This window comes from Myiozetetes cayanensis, unplaced genomic scaffold (assembly GCF_022539395.1).
Source record: "Myiozetetes cayanensis isolate MyiCay16 unplaced genomic scaffold, myiCay2020 scf12, whole genome shotgun sequence".
Lineage (NCBI taxonomy): Eukaryota > Metazoa > Chordata > Aves > Passeriformes > Tyrannidae > Myiozetetes > Myiozetetes cayanensis.
The window spans coordinates 16511220-16536489 of NW_026086826.1; the positions used below are offsets into that span (position 1 = coordinate 16511220).

The window sequence follows — 25270 nt, forward strand, 5'->3', positions numbered from 1 at the left end:
TTGCAGTAGGTAAGTGGCAGTTTAGCTGTGGCTGCTTTGACTGCAGCAGTTTGCTATTAAGAATTTTGAGAGGCAGCTAAATGCTGCCTTCTTCTGGGTAATGCCTTGTCTCTGTTTTGCCCAGTTACTAATTTCAGATGTGTAAGACGTTAATTATCTCTGAGAACACTAAGCCTCTGTCTGCTTCAGATGAAATTGGCCCATGAGTTTAAAAGTTATGGGAAATACAAAGAACACAGAAATATTCATGCCTTGTTTTCTTTGTAAATTGGTGAGGGGAAATTAGGACTTCTCTCTTCCCTATTATTCTTGTATTATAATCCTATATTTCAAAACCATACCTGTGCCAACTGATCCAGTATCCTCAGGCAGTGTTCTCGCTTATCATCTTCTTGCTTATACATGAAAATACATCTAACAAGAGGAGAGATGAGATTCCAACCCATATTCTTGATGATAACCTAAAAACCAGATTTTCAGAGAATAAAACAAAACTGTATGTCTTTCAAGCCCATAAAGATTGTATATATAAAGAACAAAAGAGATAACAGATCAATCTCCTGGTTGTAATCAACACCATTAACTGTCACTGTCAGTGACAATTTAACAACTAGAACCATAAAGTTCTGTATTTGACCTACATTGTATTCTCTCCCTATACCTATAAATACAGTTGCATATTTTGTATAGGTTTTTTCCAATTTATTACCATTAACATGTCAATATATACTTCTAAATGTCTATGACAATACATTTAAAGCAGGACTGAGCAGAGAAATTTTGCTGAAAGAGTCCTTGCACAAATTATGCTTAACCTGAAGGGATTGAGATCTTCAGCGGTTACTCCAAACTCACGAAATTCAAAACCAGACTGCAAACCCCACGTAACACTGCTCACAATATTCCATCCCTCATATCTCTGTACAATTTGGTATACTCTCCCAGCTCCCCAAGTGCCCACAGACACTAATATCTCTTCAAGGAGCATCAGCTTAGTTGGCTCTTACAATTTTGGCCATAATTATTATATCCATCTGGGGTGGGCTGGTCCCAGAGAGCAACTAAGCACCCGCCAGCTGCTTGCTCACTCTCACCCCTCAGTGGGATGGGGTAAGAATCTTATTGCTGAGCATGATGTTATATGGTATGGAATATCTCAGCAGTTTGGGTCAGCTCTCCCAGCTGTGTCCCCTCCCAGCTTCCCTGCTTACTGATGGGGCAGAGTCAGAAACAGAAGGCTGTGGTGCTGTACAAGCACTGCTCAGCAATCGCTGAAACACTGGTGTGTTATCAACACTGTTTCGGTCACAAATCTAAAACATAGCCCTGTGCAGGCTGCCATGAAGAAAGTCAACTCCATGGCAGCCAGATCCAGTACACCATCTGAAATCCCTGTCCTGCTAAAGAGGGACACTGTCAGCTTCTCCTACGTATGCTTCTGCCCTTCCTTTTCTCTTTGCATCACTTACTGAAAAACAATTATCAGTGGTTTTGTTAAGATTACCATGATTTGTATTTTCTACCTAAATTACAGAATAATGTGCACTTAACACAGAGCAGCTTATTAGCTATTCATAAGTACAGCCTCGTTTCACAGTGAAAGTAGCTTTCCCTTCTTAATAAGCAGTTTTTTCTATTTGTGTTAATGCACAACTAATAGACTGTAAACTTAAACTCACCTTATTTTTCTCATTTTGAATTACTTCTAATAACTGAGCTGCATATCCATCTTCTAAACATTTCTGACCTGCCACCAGAAACAGATTAAAATCTTCTCCTTTGAAATCAGCTTCTTCCAGAATTTGCTAGAATGAAAATATGGACGTTTAACTCCCTGCTTATAAAAGTCAAATAAGAAAATACATGCTTTCATTTCAAAATCAAATGTTGTAACTTATATACATTTTTCACATGTTAAAAAAGCTACTGAGAGTTAACTCAGAAGACAAAGCAGTATTTCAACAGCACTTTTTAAGTGTAGACTACAGTATACTGTTTGGAAAATATATTTTGTACAATAACCTGCTTTTGTTCCTGGGGACAAGAACACTTCTTTCTCCAAGAAGCAGAAGGTTTCAAGCATCTTGGGATAAGCACCACAGAGAAGTCAATGAAACGTGGAGGCTGAACTTAGCTGCCCAATGAGGAACTCTGCTAACAACTGTCTTAGCTTTGAGGTCATTTGGTTTTACTTATAATATATGAAGAGAAACGCACACTGCTTACATTTGTTACTTTTAAGGAAAGAAAACTACTTACACATCTTTGTATTATGGCTTGAAGTTCGTCAACTGCCATTGTAGTTTGACTGCGTTCTTCTGGCATCAAAAACTATTATAAAGAGTGCAGTATTATATCACATGAATTTAAAATTGATGCTGAAAAATAATTACATTATAATTAACTTATATATGGAATTAATAATTACATTATAATTATTTTATATGAGGAATAAGAACAACCTAGGCAGATATTAAGAAGACTACGTGATTAAAAAACAAGGGAAAATGCATTTTTAGGAAGCATATACTAAATTATTCTACTCCCCATATTTGCAGGAGATAGTATTACAGTCAGGAAACAACCTGCATTCTATGTACAGGTAAGCAATTTTTCAAGTATTACCTGGGTCGTTTAAGAAGTTTGGAGGCTTTAGCTACTACTTCGGGCACATACATTGAAAACCGCAGGTAATCCAGAGAGAGTCTGCATGCCTTGACACACTACACTTCCTGGGACTAAGATCTGAGCAGAGGAGCTCCTGCTCAGCCCTGACTGGAACACTCTAACCCTGTGTCTGGGATGTGCACAGCTGATGAAACTTCCATGGCAGTTTATACAAACAGTCCAATCACCATTAGAAATAATTTACTTCTTTCTAGTGTTTAGTTGGGGTGGTTCAGCAGCCTTTTACCTCTATGTACTATAATTCAAACCTTTCTTACTAAAAGCAACAAAGTTAAACATTTGAGCAATGTTAAGTACACAGAAAGTTTTACATAGCTAGGACCACAAATTACAAATAAAATCAAACTTGGTTATCCCATGTGATACATCATAGCAACAGTCACAATCTTTATAGTTTCAAGTAATGCCACGGGACTAAACCTGGTTATAGGATCACTCTGAATGTCAATTAGCCCTATATCTGGTTAATTAGCTATCTATTCATCAAAACACAGCATCTCCACATAAGGTCCTCAACTTTTCCTCTTATGTTTAACCTAAGCTACATCAGACCAGGATAATAATCTATCTGGATGATTACACAAAGGGTGCAATTCATGAAAGCTCAAAAAGCATCTGGGTGTGACCTTAGTTATTCAAAGAATAAACAACTCCCTTTCTATTCTATTCGGCATGATTTAACATTTTATGTCGCTGAAACCTATCCATTGTATCTCGCTTGTCATTTTCACTTGGTCATTACCACATACTTTATTACTACATGCTGGACTAATTGAGCTCTTTATTTCACAGAATGTTACTAATCCTTCCAGAACAATGTAAATGTTCTTTCGAACGCAAATACTGTTGCATTTTCACCCCTGAGTAACTTTACAAGGTACTTACAGCCTTGGGACTGCTCCGAACACCCACCGCGCTGCTCCAGGGATTTACCGGCCCAGCTCCCAGATGTCTCCGGCCTTAATACTTAATCCGGTTTCTAACTAAATCTTTTCGGAGGTTTCAGCGGCAAGTGGGCAGAATCTGGATCATGTGAAACGTTCTATTAATACTCACCAAACTCCCTCCCCATAAACATACACCCCAGCCCCTTCCCTAGACGGTACAACACTGAGCCTGCCGGCCTCAGCCCGTAACACGCGGGTAAATTAAAAACCACAGAGCAGCCCGCACCTCAGCCCCGTCCGGCCGAAGCCCCGAGCTCCGCCACCGCCTCTCCCAGCCCGGCTCCGCCCCGGGTGAGAGGTCGGCGGGCGGGGCTGCGATGGCGGCGATGGCGGCCGGCACGGGCAAGCCCCGCCGGCGCCGCGCAGGTGGGCTCCGGGCTCCGCGCGCCCGCCCCTCCTCCCCCCGCCTGGCGCCTTGGGCTCTCCCTGTGCCCTCAGGGCGGCACAGCGGCGGACTCGCCCAACTCGCTGTGGCGGGGGGAGCGGCGGGACGGCTTGGTGGGCCTCGGCCGGGCCGGGTGCGTGGCGCGATCGGCGGCGGGACGGGCGAGGCGGGTCCGGGACCCGCCGTCCCCTCGGGCTGTGCCGGGACCGCCCGCCCCGGCCCGCGACAGCGGTCGTGCAGCGGGTTCGAGCGCTGCGCCCTTGTGTTCGAAGCATAACACCCCGGCATCTCCCCTCCCCGCTGCCCTTATCTCAGCGGAGCCCAAGCCCCGGTGTCACCGCCCGTGGGGGTCGGGCCGGGGCAGCGAGGGCGGCCGTGGCAGTGGCGGCTCTGTGGCAGTGAGTGCCGGCGCCGCTCCCCGCTCGGAGCAAACCCAGCGGTGGGGCCGCCGAGAGGACAGGGCGGTGCGGGGATAACGCCGCGCCGGAGAGCCGGGGCGGGGGTGGTTGGCACAAAATTGCTGTCAGAATTATTCTTCCCGTAGCTCTTTGAGTATACAGAACATGGTGAATGTATGGGAGGTGTTGGGCCTGCCTGTCCTCACACTCGTGTCTAAGCAACACTAGCTGCTGAAGTCATGGCCATCAAATCAGGTTTCTAAGCAGTTGTCTTGATTACGCTTTTAGAGGTTTAGAGTTTAGAGGTTTTAATATTTTTCATCTTCCCGTATTTTCCAGTATTAAGGAAAGTACACTAACTTCTATATTTCTGCATTTTTATATTTGATTTATAGGAAATAAGCGTTCAGCTGCTCCAAAGAATGAAGATGCTGCTCAGAGGTATAGTTTCTGACTAACAAAAAGTGATGTTTGTGTCATTTTACCTCACTTTGAAATTGCATTCTCTGCCTTGCATGTCTTTCGTCTTTCTCAGAGTACCGTGACTACCTTCAGGAGATCAGCAGCATCAACATTGTGCAGGCTTGTTTGGAGTGATGCTGTGTAACTCCTAACAGCACACACATAGGTGCATTGTATAATATACTAAAAGTTTATGAATCCAACCTGCACAATTGCATTTCCTTTTAATGCTTGCTTTTTGCCATCCTAACTTCTTTACACTTACTCACATTAAAAAGCACTCAGGAAATCTAGTGTAGTAGCATTTGTTTGACTTATTCTTTCTTTTACTTTGTAACCTCACACGCAATCATGTTCTTTTTTCTTCCCACTCTTCACGTCTTATCCAGCTCCTATTCCCTTAAAAACACTCCATAAATTGTGTGTCCCAAGCTCTTTCACCAGCCAGTTCTTGGTTTCCCTCTTGCAAGAAGAGTAGGGCCACCTTGAGTGATGTATTACAAAGCAATTAGAGTCAATACTTTTCCTGATCAGGGTGGAAATAAAACAAACCAAGGTTGGAAATTCCTTTGTGGTTATAACAGAATTACTGGTCCAATTACTTGTTGCTTTGTTTGGCTGACATGGTGTGATGCAGAAAAGTGTAAGCTACTGTATTTCAGGAAAAAGATAAAGATATGATTGGAAATTTGTTTATGAAAATCTGCCCTCTGTGTCATTCAGTGTTTGTTCTGTTATAGGAAAGCGGCTCTGGAAGCTGCTTTGAGAAAGAAGATTGAATTTGAGAAAAAGGCGTTGTCTATTGTTGAACAGCTCCTGGAGGAGAACATTACTGAAGAGTTCCTTCTAAATTCTGTAGGTGTTGCACGGTTTTGTACTGTTTTGTATCTTAGTGTGCTTCTTTTTTTTTTCCAAAGTTCTTGGAACAATTTACTGCAGTTTAAAAAAGACAAACCATTGCTTGCCTCTCTCGTGAGCTGATGATGATTGCCTTGTTTTCAAGGGTTCTGCAGTGAAAACATGCCCTAGTTTTGCAGGACTGTATACATTTATGAATCCTCACTCTATTATCATAGCCTTTTTATATACCTCTGTGGTTCTGGTAGGTGAAGTATAAATATTTAGGTCTACATCACATCATCTGTGAATTTAGGCAAAGTTTCTATAAATGCGCCACAGTTTATCTGGCAGCACAGTTTTGCTGGAATGGTATGATTATTCCTGTTAAGGAATAATAAATGTTAATTCCAGTAAAAAAGCTGGTAAATAGGTGTACAAAACATATAAATAGAGGAAAATTATGAAGCTCATGTATATGTAAAAAGAAGTGCCCATGTCTGTCTTCTTTCTGTTTACCCTTTTATAATTTTTACTGTGTAGGTTTTAAATGTTGTTTATTAAATTTACTAGATAACTTATAAAATTTAAAATACTTACTTGCTTATGAGATGTCTTGAGTACAAAAAATGACGTATTTTCCAGTTTCTGCTGTTGAAGTATTTTCTTGTCATTTTAGGGAAAGTGTATTACTCCATCTCACTATAAAGACGTTGTTGATGAACGGTCTATCATCAAACTGTGTGGTTATCCTCTATGTCAAAATAAACTGGAAAATGTAAGTTGCTTTTCATTAATGCTGTTATTATAAGAATCTCTTCACAATTTTGATTCTCTTGCATTTTCTTTATAAGGACTAAAATACTGCCAAGTAATGGGGTAGGCATCATATCACTCCATTTCAGTATAATCCTTCTGAAGTGAGAGGTAAAATTTGATCAGTAGGCAACAGTTACTGCATGGCAAAATGAGTTAGCATCTGCTTTGACAGTGATAAAGATCAATGAGTTAGGGCTTCATGGACTTCCTTTGTGCATGAGAAAATTTTCTAATCTTGTTCTTTTGTCAGTATAGCCACAAGTGTCTGTGAGAAGGATCAAAGAGAAAAAGTAGTACAATGCAGGAATATTATTATGTGAATACATCTACATCTGCTGTAAAAATGTATGTCATGAATTGAGGAGGGACCTGTCTGTAATTGCTCAGCACTTACATGAGGAAAGTGTCTGCCATGGCAGCTCTGTTGATTTATATTCAGCACTGACTTCCTTGTAGATCTAAAGTTGTCTTCTACTGGTAGTGAGATGTATGTGATTGAAGATAAATTGTGGTTCTTACAGCTGAGAAGGTACAACATCAGAATTGAGAGAAAAGATGGTTGTAGTATACAATTCAGTTAAAACAGGACATATTACACTTAAGAATGAAGTTTTCTGTGTAGTCACCATGGAAGTAACAGTCTTGTTGGTGAAAACATTCTGTTTTAGGTGCCAAAGCAGAAGTACAAGATTTCAACAAAAACTAACAGAGTTTATGATATCACTGAAAGAAAGGTATGGTAACAAGTTTGTTTCTAGAATGTATTTAATAGTTGCAACATCAGAAATGCATTTTGTAACAGCATTCATATAGTGGCTTTGATTTAGAGCCAATGTGTTTGGTTCTTACAGAAATCATTTTCACGAGCAGAAAGTTTTTGTGCATTTCAGTTTCCAGGTGCTGTCTTTGGTAAAACAAAAAACCCCACATATTTTCTATATTTAAACATAACATGGAAAATTTTGCTTGGCTAGCAGTTTGAATGTGGTACAGCTGATCTGTGAAAGACATTTGTGACACAGGGTTGTATAAAAGTCATCTTTGCCACTTCACAGGATATGCAGTCACCTGCACATGTTTAGACACTAAATTGTAAGATAAATGTTTCCAGTTACAGAGCAAATTTCTTCAGTGTCACTAGTATCCCTTCCTTTCCTCTGGTTACAACTCCACCATACATGAAATTCTAGGAATTACTTTTTCAGGCAACCAGGCAAGACTCTGAGAAGAAGTGGGATGCTTTGTCTTCTTCCCTTGTGATGCAAATGTGCAAGTCATTTTTTCAAAGATGCTGCAAAATTTTAGGTGTTGTTCCAAATATTGCAAAAAACCAAGTTCTGTTGCTGACCAAAATTTTGATTATTAAACACCTGTCTTTTCATTATTAAGTGCATGTCTTCTAAACTGTATGACCGTGCTGGGTTATGGCTTGGTCTTTGAACAGTTTGTTGGGGTTTTTTTAATTATTGTTATGTAGAACTCAACACTGGTTTGCTTCTCAGTATGTAATGAAAGTAGAAAAAGCAGAAAAATGTGGAAAAAGTAGAAAAAAGTGGCTTGTGGGGAATGGGATAGACCTATTTGATACGTTTGGTTTCTCAGATGTATTAAAAACCTGCTCATGGTCTTGAAAAGAAATATGAATTGGTACTTAATTTTACAGGCATAAAAACCAATTACTTTTGTACCTTTCTATGAGTATTGAAGTTTGGTTTAGCCATTTTTTTTTGCTTTCTTTAATTTTTTAAATTTCTAGTGCTTTTGCAGCAACTTTTGCTATAGAGCATCCAAATATTTCGAAGCTCAAATTTCTAAAAGTCCAGTATGGATGAGAGAAGAAGACAAGTAAGTATAATCTTATGCATTCATTGCTCTTTTGGAGAATATTACTTCTCTGTGCAAGCTGCAATGCTAATTAATTAGCTGAAGTGCATCAAAATGATTTGACTGAAGCAGAGGTAACTGATGTTACAGTGTAGCTTAGCACAGTGTTCATTTCAAAAGTGTTGTTGCCATATGGGTTACAGTAATTGTCATGGCTCAGTGCTACTCACACCTGCTTAGTAGACTTGAGCATGTTTTGGTCACCCTTAGCACAGCACTTGGCATTGGTCTTCAGCTTAGACTGTGAATGCTTGCATCTGAAAGCAGGCTATACCATGAAGAGTTTCTTTTTCCTGTGTGAATTTCAGATTACCCATTTCATGTTGTTCCTGCAATACACATTTTGGAACAGTGTAATGCAATCTGTTCCTAGCAAAGGAAACACAGGCTTGCAATAATGAGTGGAGCCAATGGGTGTCACTGTTGAACAATAAGGACTTGCACAGAGAATGTTCTGCTGAATTCATTCAACTTTCATTCTCCGAGACACTACTTTTCATAATCTCCTTGTTTTCAGCAAAAGAAACTAGCTGAATGTATAGGTGTGAGCTCATTTTCACAGTCCTAGGAAGTAGTATCCTATTTCCTCCATCACTGGAGGTTTTCAAGATTTAAGCTTCATGAATTTGTGGCTGATCAAACCTGCTGCTGGTGACAGTTGCATCACAAGCAGGAGGTCAGACTAGAGCCTTCCAGAGGTCCTTTCTGACTAACACTGGTGCGACTTGCTGATTGTGTTCAGTGTTGTTCACTGTAAGAGCCTGGTGCTGCAGGCACACCAGTCCCTCTCTGTGAACACATGTGCAGAAACCTGCTCTCATGGCCTTGCTCTGAACAGTGGGTGTTGCACCACAGGGTCCTCAGGTGCCTCTTCCAAACTCAGTTATTTGTATTTATGTGTATTTGAAGAGAATTGATTCAGCAGGATAATCTTCATTCTGTGTCTTCTTTTTGCAGACCACCAGACATAGAGCTGCTGAAGGAGGGACAGAGGTACACTGATCAATTTTATTTTTTTATATGCATATTTTTAAAATATTTTTATATGCTTTTTTTAATATATTTTTTTTAATTTTAGTATCATGTCAGGTGAAACGGGAATCTTTGATTTCCTGTATTGTAGAAAAGACCTTATTAGAACCTACACAACGTTTTTTTAACTTTGTGATTCTAACCCAGCATATTTGATCTGTATGATTTAGTGTACAGCTGCTCTTGGATTGTGTGTCTTAATTGAGCCTGTTGAAATCTGAAACAAATACACTGTTTGTATTTTGCATATTTTATGCCATCTATTCTTTATGAAGAAAATTGTGCCAATTACATGTGATGAAAGCTTCTGTACTTCTTAATCTAAAATGTCTGTATCAGCCAAAATGAAATCACACCACTCTGTCATCTCTCTGTACCTCCCTGTGTATTGTGACTTTTTGTTTGTTTTCTTTTGCAACCCGTGGCTGTTAGGTGGCAAACTTACATATGGTCAAACGGCTCTGCTGTCTCTCTGATTTTAGGGTACTATATTCCTATTTATTTTAACATGCCTGTCTTCATTTTAAAATGTCACTATTCATCTTGCTAAGTCTGATATTATTTTACTGTCCTTAATAATATTTTATTTACTTTTCTAACTGACAGTAATCAGCTGAGAACTCACTTCTTCAAATAGTCTCTATTCTTGTCATCTTGGTTGTAGAACAGTAGATTGTAGAACAACTCCGAGTTCAAGAAGAGTTTTAGAAGAGCACCTATGATTCTTAAAGCAAAAAATCACTCTTCTTCTATAAGGGGAAAAATGCTTTGTTTATCATTCTTACATGAGAATGAAAAGCTACTGCAGGTAACACCCCTTTCTTGTTTCGTTGATAGCTGGTGTTTTCTGTTACAGTGGACGGTCTGGAGAAGAGGTGAAACTACGGGATGAAGTAATTAAAGCGTCTGACATTGAAAATCCTGGGATACCTTCAGAGCCATGTGAAGCTGGTTCTCACGGCACAGCCAGTGACAGCAGCAGCGATAATGAGCAAGAATTTATTTCATCTGTCCTACCAGGAAGTCAGTCAAGTTCAGCCAATTTTGCACAGCAATTGCCCAGAAAAGGCATCCTCAAAAAAAAGCATGCTCAGAAAGTCTCTCCCAGCCCTAAAACTGAAGATTCAGATGTGGTAGAAGCCACTGAACAACTCTCTCGTTGTAAATTAGACGCTCAGGAAGAAGTGCATGCTTGCTCTGTTCATAATGAAGTAACTGCATCACCTTCAAAAAATACTACTCTAGGGAAATCAGGTGCTTCAGAAGTCTGTGAAAATACCTATGGTTCACAAATAGTTTTTCTAGGTGTGAGCAAAAGAGGGGCAGAACATCTTAGAAGAACACTAGCTAACTCAACAGAATATAGAAAACATGAACTGAGGAATCCAGTTAATCCCAAAGGCAGTTTACTGGAAGTGCTTAGGCACACGCTTACGGAATGGAGAACTGAGGAAACTTTAAAATTTCTCTATGGCCCAAACTATACTTCTTTGTGCTCATCAGAGTGCGTAGCACCTGCCAGCCAGGAGACTGAAGAACTTGATGAGGATGACTTAGATACAGCTGATGATCTTAGCGCTGTTGCTGTAAGAGAGTCCGAAAACAGCTTGAATTATTCCTTACCTTTCACAGGCGCAGGTGGAGTAGTGAAGCCTGTGCCTAGTTACGAAAAGTTAAAAGAAGAAACGGAGTTCCTAGAACTCCGAGTGAAAGAGTTCTATAAAGGGAGGTGCGTCTTGGCTGAAGAGGCAGCGACACATGCACAGGAAGAGGAACATCCAAGCACAGACAAAGTAAGTGTGCAGTGGAATAGTTTGGAAACTGTGTGAAGCCTGAATAGGCCTTCAAAGAATTATTACTTTGTTTCTGCCATCCTAAGTGGGTAAGTGTCTCACACACGGAAGGAGAAAAGTATGCTGGCTGCACACTGTATGTTGAGTCAGGTTATGCAAGCTTCTGTCCATTAAAAATTTACAGTTTGGGGTTTTTTTGTATTCAGAGATAAGAACAGCCTTATGTTTAAACATTTATTGATAATCTGTGACTATCTTGATGCATAGACTTTAATTAAATGCTAGGTTATAGCTGCTAAGGTGCTTTGTTTAACACAGGATGATCAACACGAAGATCTCACCTTCCCACTTGTTGATTCAAATGCACAAATGCAGATCAGAAAGCGAATCGTCCTTGAAAAACTGAGAAAAGCGTAAGTATTTTTTACTTTGTTAAATGTCAGTCTGAAGTTGGTGCTCCTTCATCAACATTTTAAGTAACAAACACGCTGTCCAAGGATGGGCCTGGCTTTTTCTGGGTGGCCTTAGTCAGAACTTAAACCCAATATTGCCCAAAAGCACTTATTTATTTCTGCCACAGTCACCTGTACAGTTATTTATTTCTGCGACAGTCACCAGTGGTACAGTTGCAGACGTCATTTTGCACAGTCTGCACGTACCAACTGCTCAATTTCAAACTGAAAAACTTGACTGGGAGGAGTGCAGATATTTGTCTTGTACATTAAGCATACTATTACCAGTAAAAAAAAAGTACGTTTTCAAATCTCGTAATCCTTTAAGTAAAGGTCCTACTAAAAGAGTTTCTAGTCCATGTTTGGATGGCTGATATCGGTATGCCCCTGTACTACAAGCATTAAAGGCCCTCAAAGTTGAATCTTAAAACTTCCTGAACATCAGACCTTTTTCATATACATAAAAGGGCTTTGGAGTCCCAGAAAATAAATTAAGGCGTTTCTGTTGTAGCTGTTAGAATTACTAAATTGTCAAAGTTGAGAGGACCTTGAAAATATTCTCATTGTTAAGGCAATGCAGATAATTGAGTCTTTGAAGGTCGTGATTTTTGTTAGGGGTATTTACTTTTCCTGTAGTTGGTGTTAGCTAGCCAAACTAGGTTTTGCAGAAGCTTTTTTTTTTTTATAAACTAAAACACCCCACAACCAAGACTTCCCCCCCCAAAATAAAAGAAAAACCCCTTTCTGTTTTTCTCTACCTGCAACATGTGTGGATAGGCAACAATCATGGACTCAAACCATCCCGTAAGTGTCTTGCCTGTGTGGATTGTTTTATATTTTCTGAGGTGATGCAGTGATCCTGTCACAGTTTTCATTGTGATAAAGCAGGGGATATCCCCAGCATCATAAGAGTCCTGTGTTCAGTTTCTGTAAAACATGCAGTGAAGTACAGAACAGAAATCTCGATTCTTCCAGTGGTACTGATGCACCATGCACTGGGTGCATATGAATGTGAATAACTGGAAATTCAAATGCAAGAGGATATTAACTATTAAACGAGTAAACAGAGGCAAAATTTTAATCCTAAATGTGAAAAACAATGCATTTTATTTCCATCATTTGGGAATACTGACAACTAGTTAAACATTATGCACGGTGTGTGTGCTCTATCAGTTTTTATGCAGTCAGGTAAGGGAGAAACTTGTGTTTTTCTCTCTTTTGAAATTTTCTGATTACTGTCATCTTGGTTTCAACTATCAGGCTCACAGTGGAGTGATATTTCTGTTGCATCTGTGCAAGTCTGAGGTTAGCAGGTATATTCTGTGTGTGAACCTCAGACATGTCGTTTCCTTTTGTATTGTTATTTTTGAACCAACGTAAATATAAACCTTTGAAAAATTTATAAGACCTGTAGTTCCAGGCCTCATAATTGTAAGAATATCTTGTCAGAACTGAAATGTGAAATGAGTAAGAAAATGTAGGTAGAACTATATTTAAATTATATTGTATTTCTTCTTTACATTCACTCTGAACTAGAGCTTATTTTTAAAAACAAGCCATTGTGAAGTGACAGTGGTGGCCCAAACACTGCTCAGAAGAACCTGCAATAAAAACTACAGCCTGATCTACTGCACAAAAGTCACTCTTTTTGCTAATTTTGATAAGCTTTGGCAGAAGTCCTACTTGAGAAGAAATAAGAAAGAGAAGAAAATGCACATTGACTGGTGTCTTTTGCCCCCTAGATTACCTGCAGTTTTGGGCCCTCTTCAGATTGCTCCAGGTGATGTTTACACAGAGCTGAAAAATCTTGTCAAAACTTTCCGGTGAGTGTTGGTCTTTAGTTAGAGATTCTTCCTGATTGATTAATTAAACATGCCGATGAATGATTTGCAGATCTGCCCTTTCCTAGCTGTGTGTTCATGTAGGTAATGTCGCATTCCCTGTGGACCAACAAGTGAACCCTTTCCGTGCTCCTGGCAGTGACTAGGTCACCAGGAGTATTTGTAGATTTTTAAAAACTAGGCCAGTGGTCTCTGGAGGATGATGGTGAGTCTTTTAAAGGTTCTGCTACCTTGTCACCTCCTATTAAGCATGAGTTTCTGAGATCTGTCGCTTTCTTTTGCTCTGGGTCCCTGCAGCTGGGCTAAATGGTTTTAATGTGATTAATAATTGTTACCAGTAACTTCTAGAGTCAGGAAGAAGGTCCAGTTTGACCTGTCTTGTTCCTGATTTTAAAGGGAAGTAGATCTACTTTTACAATCACAGATGAAGCTTCTACCTCAGTCAGTAGGGATAAAGACAGTATTTGGAAACAGTGAGATAAAGAAGGAGGGAAAACGAAATGGTGGTAACTTCTCTGAATGTTTTTAGGTTTCCTTTGGAACACAACTCTCATAGCTCAGACCTAGATCATGTCCTGCATCCTCAAGTATTGTCAGGAAAAGAACAACAGCGATTGCTAACTGTGTGTACGTTGTCACTCTTGAAACATCCCTCCCACATCCTCAGCCTGTGTGAGGGTTACCTGTGAATTGTCCAGAACTCATTCATGCGGCATTTGCCACAAGGAACCTGGGCTGGAGGGATGGCGCTAAAACACAGATGTTATAGGCAGGATTTCTTACCCTAGAAAATTCTCTCTGCCCTTCTGATGACTCTGATCATAATCTGTGTTGTTGAAAAGAATTGTTAGTGTTTGGCCTTGATTCTGTGATTGCAGTCTTTTTAAGTTCTGATTAACCTTTTGTTTTAACAGCAGCACTGAAAGCAGGGAAGATATTTTTGGTTATATTGAAGCAGAGGGGTGGTTAAAGACAAGTTGTATAATATATATATATATATATCTCAAATAAATGGAGTTTTGTCACTAATAGTGAAATAATAAAAAAATACAGGAAATAGAGAAGCAATAAAAGCTTTTGGACCCTTTCTCCTTCTTGCATTACTGATATGGAAGGGTCTGCTGATACACATGAGCTCGCTCATGGATGTTAAGATGAAGGCATAGATTGAATCTCCAGTTCTGTATGTAGGTTTAGATTTATTTAATATGAGTGCTCTCTCAAGCTTTGGATTGAATGCTTTGGCAGGGAGACTTGGGATAAATTTTAAATGGCATTTGTATTTACAGGATATAGAAATTTCTTTGTTAATGTTGTTTGAGTACTTAATGACTGTGGAGGAGCACTGATAAATGCTCATGCTTTTTCCTGCTTTTTGTACTGGAAATATTTCAGGCTGAAGAACTTGCCAAAGAGGGTAGTAGATAAAACACATGGCTGTAGTAGAGCTCAGCTGAAGGAGGGTAAAAGAGCATGTGGTGAACTAAGCAACAACAATTTTCAGCTCCATCGGTTTTTAAAGGAACACTTGCAGTTCAGCCTCCTTTGGGCAGCATTTTATTCAATCACCACTGCTAAGAAACACACTAGAGACATCTCTAGAGACATTTTAGAATGGTTAGAGCTCTTCCCAAACAAAGTCCCTCAGTGCCTGTAAGCTTTTGTTACGAAAACTGAGATGTCAAATAATTCTCCAGAGTGTGTAAGGGCACTTTGCTAAAAGATCAAGAGAAAATTAGCTACTTATATATAAACTGAGAAGAAATTATTATGTTTGTATATGTGTGGTTGTTTCTTTAAGGCATAGTATTTCATATTGAAGATAGATTTTTCTCTGTATTTTATGGTTTTTAGGGGAATAAATATTTTGCATAATAATGTTGATGTCCATCTTGTAATCCCCACTGCAGAGTGTTCCTTTAGTCAAATTGTTCCCTTGAAATTCCAGGAAATGTAATCCAGCTGAGGAAAAGGTGTCAGCTCCAGCGTTGATGAGTTTTTTTCCTATAACTTCAAGTTTGTTGTGGTCTCTCTCCAAGTTCTTGCACAGGGCCCTTAGGCAGTGCTTAAATCTGCTGCCACAGCAGGCACTGTTTACAAATCAGGCTCTCATTTGCAATGATGGTAGTTAAATGGGAAGACAACTAAAGGAAAAGAAGTAAAACCAACTGTATATTTTTTTTTTGTTATTTCTGGGTTTACTGTTGTTTACTGATAGCTTTAACCTTGGACTCCCCTGTATTACTACAACTTCCCTATTAGAATTCCCTTCCTTTGCAGGCTGGGCACTAATCAGTTATTGGGAGGTCATTTGGGATGGAAATTTTATGCATCTTATGAAACTCTGTGAGTCCTTTATCCTGTACCCTGTAAGCCTCTGCTCCTTGGATCCGTCTGCTCAGTCTGAGCTCCTCCCTAGGGTATGAAAACTGCTGCGTGGGTCCTGCTGGGGGGTGGGAGCACTGGAGTCTGGCTGCAGTGTGTCTTGCTGGAGTGAACCACAAGACCCACAAACTAACAACTAAGCGACCCACACAGCTATTTGGGATCATCAGACTTTCCTGGCTTACGTGTCCTGCTCTGCACAGGCCAAGAAAGCAGAGACGTTCCGTTTTGGAAAGTTGCGTATTGTTTTCTTTCTTTAGGTAGGTGAGGGAGAATTTAGTCCAGCTCTTTAACAGAAAATATTCCACTGCAGAACTCAAATCACATACACAAAGTTTTGTAGAGTTTTAACATTTCCACGTTATGTGCTTGTGGCAGAATCTAGAGACCTCTCTTTCATGGATTGTTCTGAAATAACGGTTTTGGCTGGAGGCAAGGCACATTTAATGAACCATTTTTACAGAGGCCATGCAGTTCCCTGTTTTCTGAAAGCTTTGCTCTTCAGAGGCCTTGGTGTTGACACCCAGCTTGTTTTTGAAAGTGACTGCCCTTCCACTGCTCCTTATTATTTAAGGCTTCACACCTGTAGGTTGCTAGCTTTACTCTGATCTGCCTGAAATGGGGCTTTTGTTCCAGCTGCACAAAAGTGTTTTAGGACAGGTGTTGTACCGAAAGGTTACTCATAGTGGGAGCCTGGCTGTTCATCCAGTCTGGTGACAGTAGGACAGCAGCAGACCCATATTGCCATATCCTGCTGGTTATCTGGGTCTTCTGACTGCCTCCTTCATAAAGAGCATATTGATGGCAATGACCAGTGTTCAGACCTTGCCAATCAATACTAACATTGAATAAGAGTTAATTGACACAAATAACTGCATCTCTCAGTTTGTGTACAAGAATGACACCTTCTTGTGCTCTAATCAATAATAACTCCTTGTAGAGCATTGAAATAAAGCTGCTTTCTCTATCTGACAGAGTTTTCCCAAATGGCCCGGAGCTGTCTCTTTCATTGTGTCTCATCATAACAGATTAACTGGAATGTTACATGTGAATTGCCTGTCAGGATGATTCCATCAGACATTTCTTGGTAGTGTTTATCACTGTCATCAGTGTTGAGCCAAGATGTTCAGCCTTTGTTTTGGCTCTTGCTCTATAGCCAGAAAAATGTAACACTTTACCAGGTACGAGCTTTGTTGCCAGCTAGATCAATTAGCTTTTTTAAATAATAATTGCTAAACATTAATCTTTTAGTAGCAAATATAATCTGCATTTGCCAGAACTGTTGGTTCTAGTTAGATGTGACAATTCCTGCATATGTAGTGCAAAACATTGTTTCGCCTTTCATAATTTAACAAAACTCAGGCTGGTGAGACACTACTTGAGGAATCATTGCTTCAAAATCTTGTTTTGGTTTGAAGACTTGGACATTTGAGAAGAAAAATAGGATAATATTGTTTTTATCTTTACAAATATATTTTATTAATTTTTAATAGGTTTCTGAAATAGATAAATGCAAACATAAAAGATCCTATTCATAACTGCATTTTTAATGACCACTTTGAATATAATTTTGGGGAATTAGTTAACAGAATTCTTATTTCAACAATGACAAGTACAAATACTTCTATCTTCTCAATTTGTAATTTTTTTTCTTTTGTTAACTGTATACTTGCCCAAAGTAATTAAACTTTTTTTTTTTAAAGTAGTCTTACTGGGGAAGAAAACCCTGGATTTGGATTTGTTGCCAAACGGTTAATTTTAAACAAGCTCTTACCTTCAGCCAGTGCCTGTAGAGTGAGTGTGAATAACAGGGTATCTTCATTCTGAATCTGAATTTGTTCAAGGCTTCACAGAAGGGAAGCTGAGAGCAAGAAGGAAGCAAACACTGGGAGGCACTTGCCTCTCATTATTTCTGTTGGATGGAGCCATCTGTCTGAATAAAATTAATAAATAAAATAAAATAAATTCTGCTGGCTCTTCTGGGTGCCGGCACAGCCACTGCTGCCTTTTTAATTGGGCTTTTCCATGGAATTGCGTGTCTTGGGCCATGCCAAATTCAGCCATAGCAATTCACACGTGAATTGTTGTGGGACAGATTAGCACATGACTTGGAGCAGACCTGTTTTATTAGGCAGGTCAGCCAAGCAGGTCAGCTGGTATTCAGTGCAGCAGCACTCTTTGCTTGCACACCCATGAGGTTCTTGATTCACACCTTGCATTTATATGGCTCTTATATTTGCTCTGGCTCCCATTGCATAAGTTAGAATTCTGGGTTTCCATTTTAAAAACAAGAATCATCAGAGGATTGCTGCTGGTATTTTATAAAATTCAGTCTGTTTCCACATTAGCTCTCACAGCAAATCTGGATCCGAAGCCAACAGGAGGGAAACTAAGTGTAAAGATCTGTCTTTTCAGAAACACGTGTGCAGTTGTGGAGAATTTCCCAGTGGGGCTCACAGCAGCCAGGACTATTTGTGAGCATATTCAAAGAATTAGCTTCTTTTCAGTCTTTCCCATCCCACTTTCATATAGAAAAAAAGAGACATATTAGAAATTCTGCAGCTCCTCCATTACAGGACGAAAGAAGCCTGAAAGTTGGTGCATTGCTCAGATACAGCTGTAGTTGCTTCATTATAACTCAGTGTATTAACAGTAGACTTAAAATTCCGCTGTTAAAATCTGTTTACTTTTACTCTGAAATGTAATGATTTTTTTAAATTACTTTTCAGGTTAACAAACAGAAATATTATTCACAAAATGCCCGAGTGGACTCTAATCGCTATTGTTTTGTTGTCTGTGTAAGTACCTTTTAATGTCAGATATTCTTATATGCAACTGTCTTAACTTGCCTATAACAAGATTTAATTTTCAGATAAAAGAAGCTGAGATTTATTGAAATTAACTGTGGAATCAAGAGAAATCTTTTTTTCATGAAAATGAACTAAATTCTCTCAACAAAACAGGATTGTCCAACTTGCAGCAATTGTTAACAGCGGGCAATAACTTTTTAACAATAACTGAATGTTATGTTAATAAAAGCAAACTTAAGCCCTTAGGGGGTTTTAAGGAGGGCTGGTGGGATGAAGGAGTATAATTCACCCTCTTCCATTTGCTGCTGAGAGACATTCTTCCTGTCTGGCATTAGGACAAAATGATGTGTATTGTATTATTTGGATTTGGCATAACTGTTAAGCTTTTCATTTTTCATTTTACTTCTAATTTCTTAAAAGATTTCACTCCTATGATTAAAGTCAAATTATTTCCATAAAGATGTGGTGTGCTTCTAAATACATTTGTTTAAATATTTTAGCAAACTTCTTTTAGAGGGGAAAGCTCTTTTAGCAACTCCCAAGGAATACTGGGAACCAGTAGTTTATTTTTGTGAAGATTAGCTTTATTGCTCAAGATTATGATATCACAAGGCCTACGGTTCCTTGTTGGCTTTGTTTTACCTACTATAGAATTAAATCCTTTATAAGCGTTTTCCTAATGGAAGCCTGATTTTATTATAGTGTCTTTGAGTAAACTTCTACGCAAATGCACGATCTGTAAAAGCAATATTCATATGCTTTTACAGTGAGTTCCTTAATTTGTATTTTGCAAATTCAGGTACATTTCTGAGGTTAAAGACACAAACTTTGCAGTTTTTTAAATGAACACAAATTTGTATTAAATATTTCACATTAGTTCACCTTTTAAGAAATCACTGGTGGTTTCACACCATCGGTGTCAGGCCCTGCCTTTCAGTAGGGTTAAACCATCAAGCAGTCTTTGTACGTCTTGAGCTTGAATTACAAGATTGCAGAAATTTTTATTCCAGAGCCTGTTTATTACTGCACTGCTGCTGCTTCTTTTAGGCTTCCTGGGTCACTGGAGCCTGTAGGACAGAGAAGTACTTACAGACATTCACAGGTCAAGAAGTATTGTGGGCCAGCCTCAGAGCATCCCCAGCACTGCACTTACTTGCCTTGATATTGCCTCAGTCTGACACATTGTTCTGGCTTTCCTGTCCCAAGGAAGGCTGTACCGGCAGGCATTAGAGCAGGCTTCAGCGAGCCCTGCATCTGTGTCACCCAGCCACACACCGCTCAAATGAGTCATTAAATCAGAACACAGAAAGTAACTTTACTTGAATGCCTTGGCATAAATTTTTTATCAACTATAAGAACAAATCTTTTGTCATTTTTACTATATATTCTTATGGTTGAATTGTTAATTTGTGAAACAGATCTTATGAATTTTTCAAGTAGTTTCTGTATAGTTAAGGAAATGGTGACTTTTTGATCAGAAGTTAAAGTATGTTGCTGGTCTCTGCATTTGATGAGCTCTAAATGTTTACATAACTAATGATTGTTTTACAGATGCTTTAAAATGTTATACAAGTAGTAGGCAGTCTTGGTAACAATCAGTGTAAGCAGAGAACCAAGTCTCTTTTTACATTTGCTTTCTAAGGGTCTGCCCCTAAACAAATGAATTATATTTGCTCTTAAAGTACAGCAGACTTTATTTCTAATATTATTTTAGTGACATAATTAATAAAACCTCTGTTGACTTCCCCTTATTGTAAGGTTCTTGCAAGCTCATGATCTTGAGATTTTGAACAGATTTTCTCAGCTGCCTCTTAGGAGATGATGCAGAAGGATCTTGGTGGGTTAGAACGAGTGTTAAGATTCCTCTAACAAGATGACACGTCTTGCATCATTTCCAGAAAGACTAAAGCAGAACACTTAGTTATTTGGGAATTCTAATCAAATTTCAGTATTTAGTGGAATCCAGGAGTGTGCAGGGAAAGGCTACTGAGGACCTGGGCAATCCCTCACAGACAGATCCTCACATTGTGGCCTCTTCTCCTGCAATCTGCCAAGGAACCTGTCATATATTACTAATATTTCTCATAAAAAAAAGTACACCCTATTAAGTCCTCTCCTTTAGCTGTACTGAGAGATTACACACATTGTAGCACATGTAATGTCACTTAGATCAGGGAGTTGTTTGGGGCCTGAGTCAGAGTGGATCTTCATGAGCTCCAGTCCTGTTTTGATAATATTTATTCACAGTCTTGTCCTGGTTTCAGACATAGGACGACCATTTTACTTCCAATACTAAACTGCATAAGCAACACCCTGGAAGAGGATAATACTTCCTCTTTCCAGATGGATGACAGACCATATCACAAGTATCCCAGGCTGCAGGGAGCAGAGATTACAGAATGCAGAGTGAACATGACTTCCAAGGTATACCTCAAAAAACCCTATGAAGACTTCAAGTATTTTTGTTTTGTATGGAAGGGGGCAGGTTTGTTTTGTTTCAAGTAGCAACTGTTGGACTTTGCTTGCACCCCATTTTGTGCATCAGTGTTGTGGCTCACCACTTCCTTCTCGTGTATGGCTGGAGTGTGCTGGGGACTTGGTGTACTGAACTCCACAGTGCACTTTCAGAGTGCCCCGACCCGTTTTGTGATCAGCTGCAGGACAGAATAGCTGTTGTCATAGGTGCTGTATTGAATTCAAGTGTCATCAGTGCTTCATACTTGTATTATGGTGTGACAGTGCTGTCCTCTCTTCACACAAGTGTGCATATTAACTCCTTGTAGGATACAGCAAGATGGATAGTCATAACACCAAATCTTGGTGCTTAGATTAGAACCTGGGCTCACCATAGTCTGCTGGTCCTTGAGAAGCTGTTAGCAGTACTTATGTGCCCGTCGAGTCTGCTGACTGTTAAGGAAACCTGGGCTCTCATTCATTGTTCTGAAAGGAAGTGCCTGAAACGGGACAGTGAGACTGTTGAGGCTGTATGTCTCAAGGGATAAAATGTTGGAGGTCGCAACAGTGGAGTGTTTCATGTTCCTAGTGAGCAGTTGGATTTATTCAATCAAATTATTGTATAAAATATGAACAGCCAGTCTCAGCCTTTATTGAAAATCTAGCCTGAGGCACTCCTATGACCAGCACATTCAGCAGTGCTGAATCGACCTTCTTAGAGTACACTTTGACAACCAGAGAATTAGGTTCAAACAATTGCATTCATGCCTGTCATGGAGTAGGTGACTTTTAAAAATTATCTGTAGATCAAATTTCTTATTTATTGTAATTTGTATTAATTTTGGCATTGGTAGATTTCTATTTCTTCCTGTTGCAATGTTTAATATGTTAAACAGAATTTTCTGTTCTAGTAATAGCTGCTTTATAATGTACTGTAAACCAGAATGCACAAGTTGCATCTTTTTCCCCCAAAGAACATTGCAGAAAAGCAAATGAAGCAGATAAATAGATACAAATACAGTAGTTCAAGAAAGAATGGAGAAAGCAATGTGAAGATTGGTTGCTGTACAAGCATGGGCACTTTCTGTTTTTAGTGTATACCCCTGGCACAGACTAATGGAAAGCTTTCAAGATATTTTCAGGAAATGTCTGCTTTCATCTTACTTATCTGAGCTGTCTGGTTCCAGTGAACTGTGGTCAGCTTCATCTACAAAGCCCATGCAAGAGGTTCCCCTGCTAAAAGCTTTGAAGCATTTCAAAATGTTCTGGGATTAGTTTATAAGCATTCGGCTGCAGTATTTAAACAAACTCAAAATGACCATGATCACTAAACAAAAGCCATCATTATATGTGTGCAGCCACTTTAGATAAATGTGTCATGTGGAGATGTACTCTAGAGGTTTACTCTCTTGGAGATAACAGTTCAGGAACTGGAGAATCTTGGGTTCAAGTATGTGTTTTTACTTCTTTGCACACGAGAGCACATCTATTGCTCAACGCTAACATTTCTAAATCATTTTAAGAGGAATTCAGATTTTTGTGATACCACTACTGTGTTCTTATCTGAAAGTGTCTGAATATTTGAAATGTACAAATCTAATGTACAAATACATGTAGGATATGAATCAGACTTGTATGTGGTTTCTGTAGGAAAAAGTCACTCTGCAAGTCAGCTGGATGATCTTTTATTTAGCACATCTGATGGTTCCAGGTTTCAGCTGAGAAAAATCATTTATTATTAAGATAGAAATAGAAATATTTACCATTTTTAAAAAGAGCTTGCAGCACCAAGAATCCAAAAAGTCTTTTTATAAAAACATTTGAATGCAGTTATAGTGTTGTCTCTATCTGCAGAGTTATATTATTGTGAAAATAAAGGCAAGTTTGTCTTAATACATTAAAAAAATTTAAAAATACCTTCTTACCTTTTTCTCTCTTAATTTTAGGATGTCATTTGGTAAGTATGAGCTCAAATAAGTTATCTGTTAAGCAATTTTTAATTCTGCTAAGCAGTTCTTCTATTAAGCTTACTTAGCTTATCAACACTTTCTAAGCAAACTCAAAGCTGCTCATTCAGTACATTGTGGACATGATCAGTTTATCTTAGTTCTTCCTAGCATTTCCAGTAATATTTAGGAAACATACATGGAACAGTATTGTAAGGGATTTCAGAGTGGTTGATTGGGATATTAATCAGTGCTAACTTTAAAATAATTTATATCTTCATCATTCATACTGGAGAAAATAGATGGAGAAACCGTAGCAGTTTCCAAGAAGGTGTTTCTCCTGTTTCCTGTTGCTGTAGTGCTGTTGTGCAGGAGGTGACCCTGGATTTCACTGCAGCCCATCCAGCTGCAGTCTTTTTCCATTCTGGTAGCCTTCTGAATGGGAGATTTGGATGTGCTGTGTAACTTTGATGTATGCCCAGCACAAACTCTCTGAGGTGAGTTCAGGATAATTAGTTCCTCCTAACAGTGGCCTTGGCTTCATCAGCAGGAGTGGAGCCACAGCACACACTGCCTCCTGACTTCTGCTACACAGTTAGGAGGGTTGGCTCAGAAAGCTGCTGTCTCTGCACATGCCAGTTTTGCTGCCCAGTGCAAGGGAAGAGCAAGGTCATGGCTTTCTGCCAAGTGTCTTGGAAATCCCTCCAAGAGATAGAAATCTGCCAGTTCCCAGCAGCTGTATGTGTGGGCATTCAGACTGACATCTGCAACCGCACAGAGCTGGGGTGCAAAGTGCATCACCAGCTATAAATTGTCCCTCGTGCTGGTGTTCTCATGAATCTTTTTTTGTTAGAATCTAGAGATGTGGAACATCATTTTGGATCTTCTGTTTTAGTCACCATTGGCAAGATTACATTTCAAATACACTTGTGAATTAAGAATATGGTGGTAGGGAAAGTACTTTCCTCTGCCACTTCATTTTTGCCTTTCATGTGAATAAGTGAGAGTTTTATTGCCACTTGTGTTTGAAGCCTCTGAAAGGTAGCATGCTAGATTTTGGAAGTCTGCTTCATCATCTTGACTCATTGGGGAGCTGACCTGGTCGGTGGGAATTCATGTCCTTTATGAACTTTATGGCACAACTGTGATCAAGCAGATGGAAAAAATGCCCAGAGAGAGTACTGTTTTAAACTGCTGTTTTGTTAAAAGGTTTATGTTTAGAAGAATTGTATTGTAATGTCATATTTTTCCTCCTTCCACAATCAGTGAACACAGCTTTGTTTATTGGAAGTCCTGTCATCGTGCAGAATAAGTAGTGCAGTAATAGTAATATAGACAACTCTGAAGTAATGCTGCCAGTGAGACATCAATAACTCACACTGGTAACAGCTCCCCTAAATTTAGCTTTAAAGTAAATATATTTTAACTTCATCCACTGAGCAAACTGTTCATTTTGCAACTGAATGCTGAAGCTGTAGCCCTATGAAAATATACTTGCTTCCTTATTAATAATTAATCGTAATACATTCAATGTAAACATTTTTTTATCATGAAACATTACCCATCTGTTAAAAGAAAAACATGACTTTGACACACGCTTGCATCTTTTATATTCAGAGTTTTAATTTGATGTTAGTTAACTTTGTAAGGAACAGCCTGCATTAGTGAGGATGTGACATGTAAGCAGTGGTTTTGACATACAGGAAACATTGTAGGACAAAAATCAATGCTAATTTGGCTTGTTTCTGAACCAAAAAAAAAAAAAGTAGAGGTGCACATCACTGGAAAGGCTACTACAGCTTCTTGGCATGTGATCCTCAGGTATTTTGTACCAGGAGAATTTTTAGCATGGATTCTGGATTAATTTGTTTGCTTCCATGCAGATAGTTGTACCTCTCGTAGGCTGAATGGTGTGTCCTCTTCTTCTTTAGCTCTTTAGTCCTCTGCTTCTTTAGTATGTGGGAGCTTAGTCCAGAACTGCAAAGTGTATATGGACGTTACACACTATTAAGTGCAAAACCAGCATCAGTGCAAAAGCTGTGCAGATGCTTGGCTGTTTAGAGGCTTGAGATCTCAGCATGTTTCATTTTGTGTACCACACCTCCAGCCTACATTCCACAGAAGTGCACAGATCACT

At 39.2% G+C, this 25270-nt stretch overlaps 2 protein-coding genes across 7 annotated transcripts in view; one reads left to right on the forward strand and one right to left on the reverse strand.

The window, feature by feature from the left end:
* GLMN (glomulin, FKBP associated protein) overlaps positions 1–4002 on the reverse strand; it is a 20917-nt gene extending 16915 nt beyond the window's left edge. The window contains exons 1-5 of one of the 4 annotated variants that reach the window (XM_050306597.1): positions 3862–4002; positions 3574–3711; positions 2260–2331; positions 1680–1805; positions 342–461 (exon numbers count right to left, since the gene is read on the reverse strand). In XM_050306597.1, coding sequence (XP_050162554.1) covers positions 342–461; positions 1680–1805; positions 2260–2325 — 312 coding nt within the window. In that variant the 5' untranslated portion in view covers positions 2326–2331; positions 3574–3711; positions 3862–4002. Of the gene's footprint in view, positions 1–341; positions 462–1679; positions 1806–2259; positions 2379–3573; positions 3756–3861 lie in introns of those variants that run through there. The other 3 variants (XM_050306598.1, XM_050306594.1, XM_050306595.1) reach the window with 3 other exon arrangements.
* The window catches only part of RPAP2 (RNA polymerase II associated protein 2), a 32690-nt gene continuing 11365 nt past the window's right edge, over positions 3946–25270 (forward strand). For all 3 annotated transcript variants that reach the window (XR_007627703.1, XM_050306600.1, XM_050306599.1), the window contains exons 1-11: positions 3946–4001; positions 4814–4859; positions 5621–5735; positions 6397–6495; positions 7205–7270; positions 8293–8381; positions 9378–9413; positions 10309–11245; positions 11564–11658; positions 13440–13520; positions 18653–18721. Coding sequence is in view for 2 of the 3 variants with exons in the window: in XM_050306600.1 (XP_050162557.1) it covers positions 3953–4001; positions 4814–4859; positions 5621–5735; positions 6397–6495; positions 7205–7270; positions 8293–8381; positions 9378–9413; positions 10309–11245; positions 11564–11658; positions 13440–13520; positions 18653–18721 (1682 nt within the window). In the remaining variant the exon portion in view is untranslated. The remainder of the gene's footprint in view (positions 4002–4813; positions 4860–5620; positions 5736–6396; positions 6496–7204; positions 7271–8292; positions 8382–9377; positions 9414–10308; positions 11246–11563; positions 11659–13439; positions 13521–18652; positions 18722–25270) is intronic.